Source organism: Odontesthes bonariensis, chromosome 13 (assembly GCF_027942865.1).
Source record: "Odontesthes bonariensis isolate fOdoBon6 chromosome 13, fOdoBon6.hap1, whole genome shotgun sequence".
Lineage (NCBI taxonomy): Eukaryota > Metazoa > Chordata > Actinopteri > Atheriniformes > Atherinopsidae > Odontesthes > Odontesthes bonariensis.
Window position 1 is genome coordinate 8499821 of NC_134518.1, and position 12201 is coordinate 8512021.

The window sequence follows — 12201 nt, forward strand, 5'->3', positions numbered from 1 at the left end:
ACCACCATAAATTTCATGTTTGGTTCTATGTCTATGCCAGTTATGTTCTTGTGCTGCTGGAACACCTTAGTACCACTAAATAGTACCCTAACTCTTGATATCTACAGTATAATCTTAGTCAAATTATTAAGGGATCAATGAGAAAACATAAAAAACACACCAAGTCACAACATGATCAAATGTTCTGTAGTGTTTATTCAGTCAAACATTCACAATATGACAAAAAATCTTTGTTTTTGTCGACTACCTGTTCACAAAATATCAACATGTCGTTAATATTGTGAAATATCATTTTGAAAGGCTCCAGGATCGCTTCTCTTTCATCCTCGTCCAGTTCTTCGTTCCACAACCTCCCATATTGTAGAGCAGCCTCTGCCTGTTCCTCTTCCCCCATGCCCAGAACGTCAGGGAGGTCCACTCTGCCAGACAACAGTGGTTTGTTGGCCTCAGCCCACTCTGCTGCATGTCTGCAATTTTGAAGAATGCGATCTTCAACTGAGTCCTATGGAAAAGACAGAAAGAAAGATGTCTGTACTATAGCTGCCACACCAACAGTATCTGACCAATAGATACTGTGCAAAAGCTTACGCCTTCCACTGGTGTGTCCACATCAGCAAGTCTGGCTCTCTTGGAGACCTCTGCCTGCTGCTCTTCTTCCTGAGTACTCAACTATTAATATGAATACATGCATTATACATACTTTATACTCTTACCTGAATTTGTAGTCCAGTTTTCTCTGTCCAGTTGCCAGGATTTAGTGACTGGGATAAGTTTCTAAAAGACAGAAAGTGAGGTGTCAGATGTTCTTCACTGCAACCTACATTCCCTTAATTTTCCTTTTACCCTTTTACAAACCAAACCACAACCTGCCAGAAGTTAGTAGCGTAGCGTTGGCTAATACTTATGAGTACAAACAAACAGACAAATACATTATGCTTACCTTTAAATAAAATGCCACCTTTTGTATGTGCCTCTAAGTGGCTCTGCAGCTTGGACAATTTTGCTGGTTTAAATTGTAGGCACAGAGGGCAGTGAAACAGTTTGCAACATGACGTGCAGCGTTCGATTTTGGGCGTAGTGCCGGCGGTTGTTATTGAAATATGCATCTGTAAGAGACAAATAATGTCGTAATAAGTAAAACTAAATTTTAAATATATATATATACATATATAAATGGCGCATTTAAGTGAGCACTATCGATACGATAACAACACTAAAGACTAGCCAAAAGTAAAAAAACCTGATTCTTTAAAATTAATATAACTTTACAGTATATAGTTATTGAAATATGCATCTGTAAGAGACAAATAATGTCGTAATAAGTCAAACAAAATTATACAACTGAGCACTATCGATACGATAACAACGCTGAAGACTAGCCAAAAGTTAAAAAAAAAAACCTGATTCTTTAAAATTAATATAACTTTAGAGTATATAGTGTGCAACGTAACGTTCAAGTGAATAAAGACTGTTTCTGTTTCTTCGTATGAAAGAAAGTTGTTTTCACTCGACTTTTACTCACCTTGTCGTCTCCACAGTTCAAATGGGGAACGAAAAATACGTGCTCCTCGCTTGTCGCTTCGGGTCCTCACAGTGCAGGTGACGTCACAGTGCATGTCTGCAACTAAGGGTCCTGACAGTGCAGGTCATGGGTCCTGACAGTGCAGGTCTGCAGCCAGATGCCTCTCAACTTTGGGGTGAACGTCTGCAACAAGTGAGGATAGTCATTCCCAGCACATCGCCGTCATGTCAGCTAAAAAGAGGAAAGTTTATATCGAAGGTCGCGTTTTCAACAAAATATGGACTGCCAAGTATTTATTTACTGACATCCAAGGTAAAGCTGTGTGCTTAGTTTGTGGGACTCAAGTTGCTGTGCTGAAAGATTATAATCTGAATCGCCACTTCGTGACCAAGCATGAGGAGAAATACAAGAATCTGTCAGATGAAGAGCGTGCACGAGAAGCTGATGGATTGCTAGCCAATGCCAACAGAGACGCTACCGTCAAAACAAGTTTTGTAATTGCTCATAAAATCGCCCGGAGAAACCGTTCTCTGACGGAGAGTTCGTCAAGGAATGTTTAGTGGACTCTGCTGCACTGATGTGCCCTGAAAAAAAGGATGCTTATGAGAACGTCTCGCTCCCCCGGCGCACTGTACGAGGCGGGTGGAGGATATTGCAGAAAATTTGGAGCTGCAGTTGAAGGAAAAAGCTGCCGAATTCGACTGTTTTTCCCTGGCTTTGGATGAGAGCTGCGACGTACGTGACACCGCCCAGCTACTCATCTTCTTGCGAGGCATAACGAATGACTTCCAAATCACAGAGGAGCTGGCATCGATGCAGTCAATGAAAGGCACAACCACCGGCAAGGACTTGATGACCGAGGTAAATGCATGCTTGGACAAATTAAAACTTGAGTGGGACAAATTGGCTGGCGTAACAACAGACGGTTGTCCAAATCTGACGGGAAAAAATGTGGGATTGTTGAAAAGAATGCAGGATAAAGTAACCGAAATTAACCCCGAGCAGAAGTTGACATTTTTGCACTGTATAATCCACCAAGAGGTGCTGTGTAAGACGGTGTTGAAAATGAACCATGTCGTGGATGTTGTAACGAAAGTAGTTAACTTCATCAGAGCGAGAGCACTAAACCACAGGCAATTTGTGGCTCTTCTGGAGGACAGCGAGAGCGGGCATGGTGACGTAGGCTACCACTGCGCTGTCAGGTGGCTCAGCCTCGGCAAAGTCCTGAAAAATGTCTGGGATCTTAGAGTGCAGATTCAGGATTTCTGTGCCAAGAAAGGACATGACATTCCCGAGTTTTCAGATGACGAGTGGGTGGCAGACCTCGGATTCGCAATAGACGTGACTTCTTTGATGAAACTAAATGCCAAACTGCAGTGCAAGGGTCTGTTTGTGCATGAGATGTACAGCGCGGTGAAGGCTTTCATGAGAAAGTTAGAGCTTCTCTCAAGCCAGGTGAAGGAGAAGGTTTTGACTCACTTGCCAACACTGAAAGCAGCGACAAAGTCGGCCGATCACCTCCAGAAATACTCAGAGATGTTGGATGCACTGCATTGTGAGTTTTCGAGGCGATTTCAAGATTTCAAAAATCTTGAGAGTGAGATGCTATTGGTCTCCTCTCCCTTCAACTGCAGAGTGGAAAAAGCACCAAGTGATGTTCAGACAAGGCCGGATTAACTATATGGGCCTGCGGCACAGTGCCCAGGGGCACCAACCATTCACAGCCAGTGGGGGGGCACCACATGACAAACTTTAAAAATAGTTTTTTCATGAATGTTTGTACACTTAAAATGGTTACACTTGACATAAATATTCATATAAAATTCATTATTAAAACTAATGTGATAAGAACAGCAACGATATATCATAATTCTGAGCAATAGTGGCCTAATGTGAACATTAATCCCCCCTCCCTCAACCTGTCAGTTGAGCCAGTCCACCTATGGTGAAATGTATCATGTTTTTTAAAAAACGCGGTAAAAAAAACAAAAAAAATGGATAGACATCAATTGAGTGGTTGTGCGAAGAGAAAAATAAAAAAAAGAGAAAGACTCCAGACGTTTAGCGGCAATTAAAAATGTTCCAGTTTTAGATCGATGTTCACCGAGGGGTACAGTGACTGGAAACACCCGGACAGTCACAGCCCATGAGAAGAGCGCAAGCCACCGCGAGTGTCTGCTCGCACTTCTCAGGAGGTCACGGAATGCGGGTACGGTTGATGTTGTTCTCAGACAACAAAAAGAGGATGCGGCGAAGTATTGGAGAGAGGTGTTGCGACGCATTGTGGCTGTGGTTAAGTTTTTAAGTGTGCGTGCAGTGTTTCTCACAGATGTGAAGGCAATGTGTGGTGGTGGTGGGTAAAAAATAAAAATTCTTCAAACTAATTCCTCCGTTAATAATTGGTCACACAGAACTTTATTGTATTAGCCCATAAGAACCCAGACCCATTTCTACTTAAATGAAAATTAAAGGGTTTATAACACAGACTAAATAGACCACATAGAACCCATTTCAGAATTTTTTTTCCAGAATACCACCCCCCACTGTCAGAGATCTGTAATGTGACATATATGTCACATTGGCAGTTAAGAACCTGGATAATTTCTCCATCAAGGAAAATTATGGGGGACGTAAGGATGTGTGACACCTGTGTGGGTGACACAGGTGCGGCTTATCTGCAGATTTTCACATCTTCTTAATGTGTGATTTTATAAAGGTGCACGTGATACCAACCTTTCGTGGTTTCGTGGGGGGGGGGGGCGGGGGGCACTTGAGGTTTAGTGCCCAGGGGCACCACATTGACTTAATATGGCCCTGTGTTCAGATGTGTGTGTGTGTGTGTGTGTGTGTGTGTGTGTGTGTGTGTGTGTGTATTTATGTAAGATGACAGACACCTTAATTTCTTTCAGAATTAATAAAAGTACTCTACTCTACTCTACTAGGTCAGTCTCCCTGCTGGACTTTTACTCCTCTCTCAAAGAGGAGAGCTTTCCACACCTGAGGAGGCATGCTCAGAGGATTCTAGTCCTGTTTGGATCCACCTACGTCTGTGAACAGACATTCTTAGTGATGAAGTTCAACAAATCCAAACACAGATCCTCCATCACTGATGAGCACCTGTCTGCTGTCCTTCGCATAGCAACCTCAGACATTCAGCCAGATTTCAATGCTCTTGTTCAGGCCCAGAGCAGACTGGATTATTCTCACTGAAGAGTTGAAATTAAGTGGTAAATAAATAATAAATAAATTGCACTGATTCAATGACTGTTCTTGCTTTCTTCTTTATATATAGCCTACACCACAATTCCACATAGCCTATGAATAAATATAATACTAATATTAAAGATGTATTGATATGAATATAAAGAATATTAAAAAACCTTAATGATTCTAATAATAATAAAAGGTGAAAAAGGTAGGGAAGAACAACCATCCCTCTTCAACAAGAGTAGTAAATAATTAATGATTTGGCGCCCCCTAGTGGCGGACTGTGCTCACAGCAGCAAACAAATGAACACACAACAAACTTAGACAATCACATAACCTCCTTCGGGGGGATAATGATTGATTGAATTAAGTGTGACAGTGGTACCCAGCTTTATATTAGACTCCCCACCACAGGTCAGTTCCTGTGCTTATTCCAGAACACTTTGCTGTAAGATTTCTCACAAAGAGTTGCATTGAAATGATAGTCATTAAGAACAATGTGCCAGCTTTCCAACAAATGTGTTTGAGTTTCAACAAGAGTTTCAAAAAGAGTTGTTAAGTGTGTGGGCCATTTGTTGCTCAGGGCCAATGTAGGATGTGTGTCAAAATATTTTTCTTTTTTCCCTTTTTTGTAATCCGGACATATTTTTATTTGCCAGCCGCCACTGATGGTTATTTTTGGTCAATGAAATTACCACCTAAATTTATCGTGGCCCTCTGACATAATTTTGGTTTCTCATGTGGCCCCTTGAGAAAAATAATTGCCCACCCCTGCTCTAGGGCATATTTATTTTATTTAGCAAACAAAACTGCTCTTCCAGCCGGGCCAATACAAGAGAAGACAAGAGAACGACCAAGTCCAGAACGCTCATATTTATAAAGGGGATGTGACGTCACCTATCATATCACATCTCCTATCAAAATCAATAGCACCCTCTTGTGGTGTGGAACAGGTAAGTGGTACAGAATACACATTTGTCAATCATACATATGTCAACATGCAGTCCTCTGGACTCACAGACTTTGGACAGCCATGTGTTCAACTGAAGCAGCCGGCTGAATTTGTTGATCCTCCTGTCGATGTTTGGGAGAGGTCCACTTATGAATGTTGGTATTGTCACTTTATCAAGACTCTCAAATAGTTTCTCAAAGTCTTTTTTTAAGATTTCAGACTGATTCTCTCTGATGTCCACTGCACCAACGTGCACAATCAGCTGTTTCACCCCTACCCGAACCAGGGTTTGAATCCCATTCCTGCTTTTCTTACCTCTTTTATTTCTTCCCCTACCCGAACCAGGGTTTGCATCCCCACCCTGCTGTGACTGGTGTGCAGTTGGTGAGAGGCTGAGGTACCTGACTTATTGCACTTACTCTAGCACTAGTTTTGCTCTTAGCTGTTTGGTTTTGGAAGGAAATGCACTTATGATTTCTTGTGACCTGAAGTTCTTTTGTCTACCGATGTTGAACGCACTTATTGTAAGTCGCTTTGGTTAAAAGCGTCTGCAAAATGACCGTAATGTAATGTTTTGCCAGTGCCTCTGGTAGTAATCTTGTTATGTCAGAGACAGTGGCACTTGGATAGCTGCATGTAACCATTCTGCTTATGTTTATATTAGATATGGCTCCGTCTCCATGCACAAGAGTATCTTTGACCTTGACACTCAGCAGTTTCTCTGTCCATCTGCTGCTTTGTACCGTCTCTCTGTCTATTACACTCAGTCACATTTGGCTCTGACAGTGGTAAGAATCTGTTTGTTAACTTTATGTTACATATCCTCTGTTGATACCAACAGTTTGACGTTTCTTCGGCTTAGCACCAAGTCCATCATACGTGTCTTTACAGAGTCTTGGAAAAGACACAGTATCATTTAGCTTTAAGTTGGAGGTAGCGTTTTTTTCACCCTTTCCTTTGGAAGTAAATGTGGACTTCTTACCACTGGATTCCATTGGGAGCGTTTCATGAAGTCCCATTTCAGTTTCTAAGGCAAAAATCCTTTCTTGTAGCGTCCAAATTTCTTGTTGATATATCCGACAGCTTTCACAGGGCATGTTGAAAGGATTGTAGTCGCTGGCTCGTCAGATAAGTTGTAAAAAGAATGAAAATTATTTAAAAAGTCTTGGTTCACTTAAAAGAAAAATAATAAAATTATATCCAAGACTTGTGGAAAGAAGTAAAATGATTTAAAAGCAAATAAAGCGATAAGCAGCAGGAGGAAGCAGAGACACGTCTGCACTCTTCAGAAGCAGGAAACAGTTTTATTTATTTCACACGGTCCTGTGAGACTGTTACACTGTGTAGTTATTTTAATGTGCTGTAAGCACCAAAACACACAGAAAATCATGTCTCTGGACACATCAATGATATAACATTTACGTGATTCATGTTTTGCTGTGAGGGTTGTGCTAAAATTAAAGATGGAGCTGTAAAGTATTCTTAACTGAGTATTTCTATACAATCTGCACATCCCCACCACATTTTCAGAGGAAAACTTTGGACTTTCTAACCAACACTTTTAGCGGACTGCAAGTATCTAGTTACTTTCAAGATGAAGATTTAACACAACACATTTTATAGCAAGCTTTTACGATAAAATAAATTGTTAAAAGCTGTTGTGCCACATTTCAAATGTCAACAAGTTAACAGCTCCACCAAATAAGAAAATACAATTTCTCACATGGTATAGTTTCAAGGAACATCTCTGGAAGCCACTTTATCCTTTCATTCTTCTTCTCTCATTCATATTCTCATGACCCCACATTTGGTACTTCACTAACTCCAACTTTAGGAACTGCAACAGTGACTTAAAGTTCACACATTCACAGACTGGTGCTTCATAAATCTAGTGCCATCACACATAGTAGCATTAGGAGGAAGATGGAGTCAGAGTTACAAGATGAGAACTTGTACTTTGATACATAATTTACTAATAAGTTTTTTGCTTCATTTTACATGAAAGTCTGAAAATAACAGTTCTTACAGTTTAATCCTTTATAGTGATGTATGTAGAGTCATGTATAAATCTAAAACAGCCATTAAACACTTGCTGAATGTTGTTTGAACAGATTTATTTAGCTCTTAATGAGGAGATGTGGGAAAAAAAGTTGGATCCAGTTAAACTATTAAAGACCAAAGAGAAACCCGGTGGAGAACATTTTGAGATGATACTTTTTTTTTGAGCATGCTCGCGTAATTTGGAACATCTGAGCAACAAGTGTTTAGATTTACATTTCCAGAAGCTCAAACAGCAAGGACAGCTTAAAAGCAGATCAAAATCAGCAGGGGGAAGTCCCTTTTTGTAAACTGCTGGATTAAAGCAAGAGCATCCAAAATGTCAGTGTAAATTAGAGGAGCATGAGGATGGGCTTAAGATGTTAGGAAGACAGAATATATATACACAGCTGGTAACATGGTCGGCCAGGATGAGGGAGGAATAGCAGGGAAATGAAAAGTGAGAGAGATCGTGGAGTAGAAGAGAAAGATTAGACCCCTCCCACGGGTGGTAAGCCTGTCGGAAGGGGGACCCGTGTCGTTCCTTCGGGCTGTGCCCGACCGAGCCCCACGGGCACAGACTCGGCCACCAGGCGCTCGCCGGCGCTCGCAGGCCCCACCCCTGGCCCTGGCTCCAGGGGGAGGCCCCGGTGACCCGCCTCCGGGCAAGGGAACACGGTGTTCATTTTCTTTAATCATCATAGGGGTTCTTGTGAAAGTTACAGCATGAATGGTAAACAGCTATCTGGATCAAAATGCCACGATGCAGCTTTTGATCCTCCTGACCTGCATTATTACCACATACAAACACACACCTTCCCTTGTTACACACTAAAAATACATGCAAGAAAAAACACAAACCGGAACTAAAAAAAAAATACTACAGAAACAAAATGCAAAATCATCACCATTTTTTTCATTCCTTTTCTTTGTCTTAGCGCTTTCCATCTCAAAGAAAATCTGAACCCCCCTCCCCCTCTCTTCCTTTCATTTTCACATTAAAACTTAATTTAATTCAAATCAGATGCTGTGCAGTTGTATTATTAATCTGAATATATCAGCAGCTTTAAAGCAGCTATTGTTTCTTCTTCTTGAACAATGCTACTTAATTAGTTCATCAGTTCTCTTCACTGCATGCTGTGGGGACTAACTTGATTTGTTCATGGCATTCCAGTTTTTAGGGGCGAGCATTAAGGACTCTTGTTGATCAACTTTTCACAATGTTTACAAGTTTTTTTGTAATGTGTGTTTCAGTGTTTTGCTATTCCTTCATCCATCCATCTATTTTCTATACCCAGTTAATCCAACTTACTTGCACTGGGGACTGGAGCCTATCCCAGCTGTCATTGAGCGAGAGGCAGGGTACACCCTGGACAGGTCGCCAGTCCATCACAGGGCCACACAGAGATGATCGAGAGACACAACCATGCACGCTCATACTCACTCCTAGGGATAATTTAGAGTCACCAATGAGCCTAACATGCACGTTTTTGGACGGTGGGAGGAAGCCGGAGTACCCGAAAAGAACCCACACATACAGCGAGAGAACATGCAAATTCCCTTATACGTTCAACCAAACCAAATACTTACGGAGTCTAAACCAGTGATCATATAGTTTGGTACTTATTTTACAAAAATGCCCCTCACGTGTTTTTTTGTACACATGTTCATATAATGGATTGCATCTAGGCTCTGTCACAAATACACTCTACTTTTATCGTCCATTGAAAGCATGTTCGAAGCACTATCTTCAGGCAATCAGACGAGACAAAGAGTTTTTTAAGTTTTTGGCTTCAGTGCCTTTTAAATCAGCAGGGGGAAGTCCCTGAAAAGTGTGTGTGTGTGTGTGTGTGTGTGTGTGTGTGTGTGTATTTATGTAAGATGACAGACACCTTAATTTCTTTCAGAATTAATAAAAGTACTCTACTCTACTCTACTAGGTCAGTCTCCCTGCTGGACTTTTACTCCTCTCTCAAAGAGGAGAGCTTTCCACACCTGAGGAGGCATGCTCAGAGGATTCTAGTCCTGTTTGGATCCACCTACGTCTGTGAACAGACATTCTTAGTGATGAAGTTCAACAAATCCAAACACAGATCCTCCATCACTGATGAGCACCTGTCTGCTGTCCTTCGCATAGCAACCTCAGACATTCAGCCAGATTTCAATGCTCTTGTTCAGGCCCAGAGCAGACTGGATTATTCTCACTGAAGAGTTGAAATTAAGTGGTAAATAAATAATAAATAAATTGCACTGATTCAATGACTGTTCTTGCTTTCTTCTTTATATATAGCCTACACCACAATTCCACATAGCCTATGAATAAATATAATACTAATATTAAAGATGTATTGATATGAATATAAAGAATATTAAAAAACCTTAATGATTCTAATAATAATAAAAGGTGAAAAAGGTAGGGAAGAACAACCATCCCTCTTCAACAAGAGTAGTAAATAATTAATGATTTGGCGCCCCCTAGTGGCGGACTGTGCTCACAGCAGCAAACAAATGAACACACAACAAACTTAGACAATCACATAACCTCCTTCGGGGGGATAATGATTGATTGAATTAAGTGTGACAGTGGTACCCAGCTTTATATTAGACTCCCCACCACAGGTCAGTTCCTGTGCTTATTCCAGAACACTTTGCTGTAAGATTTCTCACAAAGAGCTGCATTGAAATGATAGTCATTAAGAACAATGTGCCAGCTTTCCAACAAATGTGTTTGAGTTTCAACAAGAGTTTCAAAAAGAGTTGTTAAGTGTGTGGGCCATTTGTTGCTCAGGGCCAATGTAGGATGTGTGTCAAAATATTTTTCTTTTTTCCCTTTTTTGTAATCCGGACATATTTTTATTTGCCAGCCGCCACTGATGGTTATTTTTGGTCAATGAAATTACCACCTAAATTTATCGTGGCCCTCTGACATAATTTTGGTTTCTCATGTGGCCCCTTGAGAAAAATAATTGCCCACCCCTGCTCTAGGGCATATTTATTTTATTTAGCAAACAAAACTGCTCTTCCAGCCGGGCCAATACAAGAGAAGACAAGAGAACGACCAAGTCCAGAACGCTCATATTTATAAAGGGGATGTGACGTCACCTATCATATCACATCTCCTATCAAAATCAATAGCACCCTCTTGTGGTGTGGAACAGGTAAGTGGTACAGAATACACATTTGTCAATCATACATATGTCAACATGCAGTCCTCTGGACTCACAGACTTTGGACAGCCATGTGTTCAACTGAAGCAGCCGGTTAAATTTGTTGATCCTCCTGTCGATGTTTGGGAGAGGTCCACTTATGAATGTTGGTATTGTCACTTTATCAAGACTCTCAAATAGTTTCTCAAAGTCTTTTTTTAAGATTTCAGACTGATTCTCTCTGATGTCCACTGCACCAACGTGCACAATCAGCTGTTTCACCCCTACCCGAACCAGGGTTTGAATCCCATTCCTGCTTTTCTTACCTCTTTTATTTCTTCCCCTACCCGAACCAGGGTTTGCATCCCCACCCTGCTGTGACTGGTGTGCAGTTGGTGAGAGGCTGAGGTACCTGACTTATTGCACTTACTCTAGCACTAGTTTTGCTCTTAGCTGTTTGGTTTTGGAAGGAAATGCACTTATGATTTCTTGTGACCTGAAGTTCTTTTGTCTACCGATGTTGAACGCACTTATTGTAAGTCGCTTTGGTTAAAAGCGTCTGCAAAATGACCGTAATGTAATGTTTTGCCAGTGCCTCTGGTAGTAATCTTGTTATGTCAGAGACAGTGGCACTTGGATAGCTGCATGTAACCATTCTGCTTATGTTTATATTAGATATGGCTCCGTCTCCATGCACAAGAGTATCTTTGACCTTGACACTCAGCAGTTTCTCTGTCCATCTGCTGCTTTGTACCGTCTCTCTGTCTATTACACTCAGTCACATTTGGCTCTGACAGTGGTAAGAATCTGTTTGTTAACTTTATGTTACATATCCTCTGTTGATACCAACAGTTTGACGTTTCTTCGGCTTAGCACCAAGTCCATCATACGTGTCTTTACAGAGTCTTGGAAAAGACACAGTATCATTTAGCTTTAAGTTGGAGGTAGCGTTTTTTTCACCCTTTCCTTTGGAAGTAAATGTGGACTTCTTACCACTGGATTCCATTGGGAGCGTTTCATGAAGTCCCATTTCAGTTTCTAAGGCAAAAATCCTTTCTTGTAGCGTCCAAATTTCTTGTTGATATATCCGACAGCTTTCACAGGGCATGTTGAAAGGATTGTAGTCGCTGGCTCGTCAGATAAGTTGTAAAAAGAATGAAAATTATTTAAAAAGTCTTGGTTCACTTAAAAGAAAAATAATAAAATTATATCCAAGACTTGTGGAAAGAAGTAAAATGATTTAAAAGCAAATAAAGCGATAAGCAGCAGGAGGAAGCAGAGACACGTCTGCACTCTTCAGAAGCAGGAAACAGTTTTATTTATTTCACACGGTCCTG

The 12201-nt window shown here is 41.0% G+C and overlaps 1 protein-coding gene across 1 annotated transcript; it reads left to right on the plus strand.

Moving 5' to 3' along the window:
- Nucleotides 1-1746: 1746 nt before the first annotated feature.
- On the plus strand, nt 1747-4732 carry LOC142397137 (general transcription factor II-I repeat domain-containing protein 2A-like). Its single transcript, XM_075480477.1, has 3 exons — nt 1747-2066; nt 2161-3060; nt 4465-4732. Exons 1-3 carry the CDS (start codon nt 1747-1749, stop codon nt 4730-4732), a joined length of 1488 nt encoding a protein of 495 aa, XP_075336592.1.
- The last annotated feature ends 7469 nt before the right edge of the window (nt 4733-12201 follow it).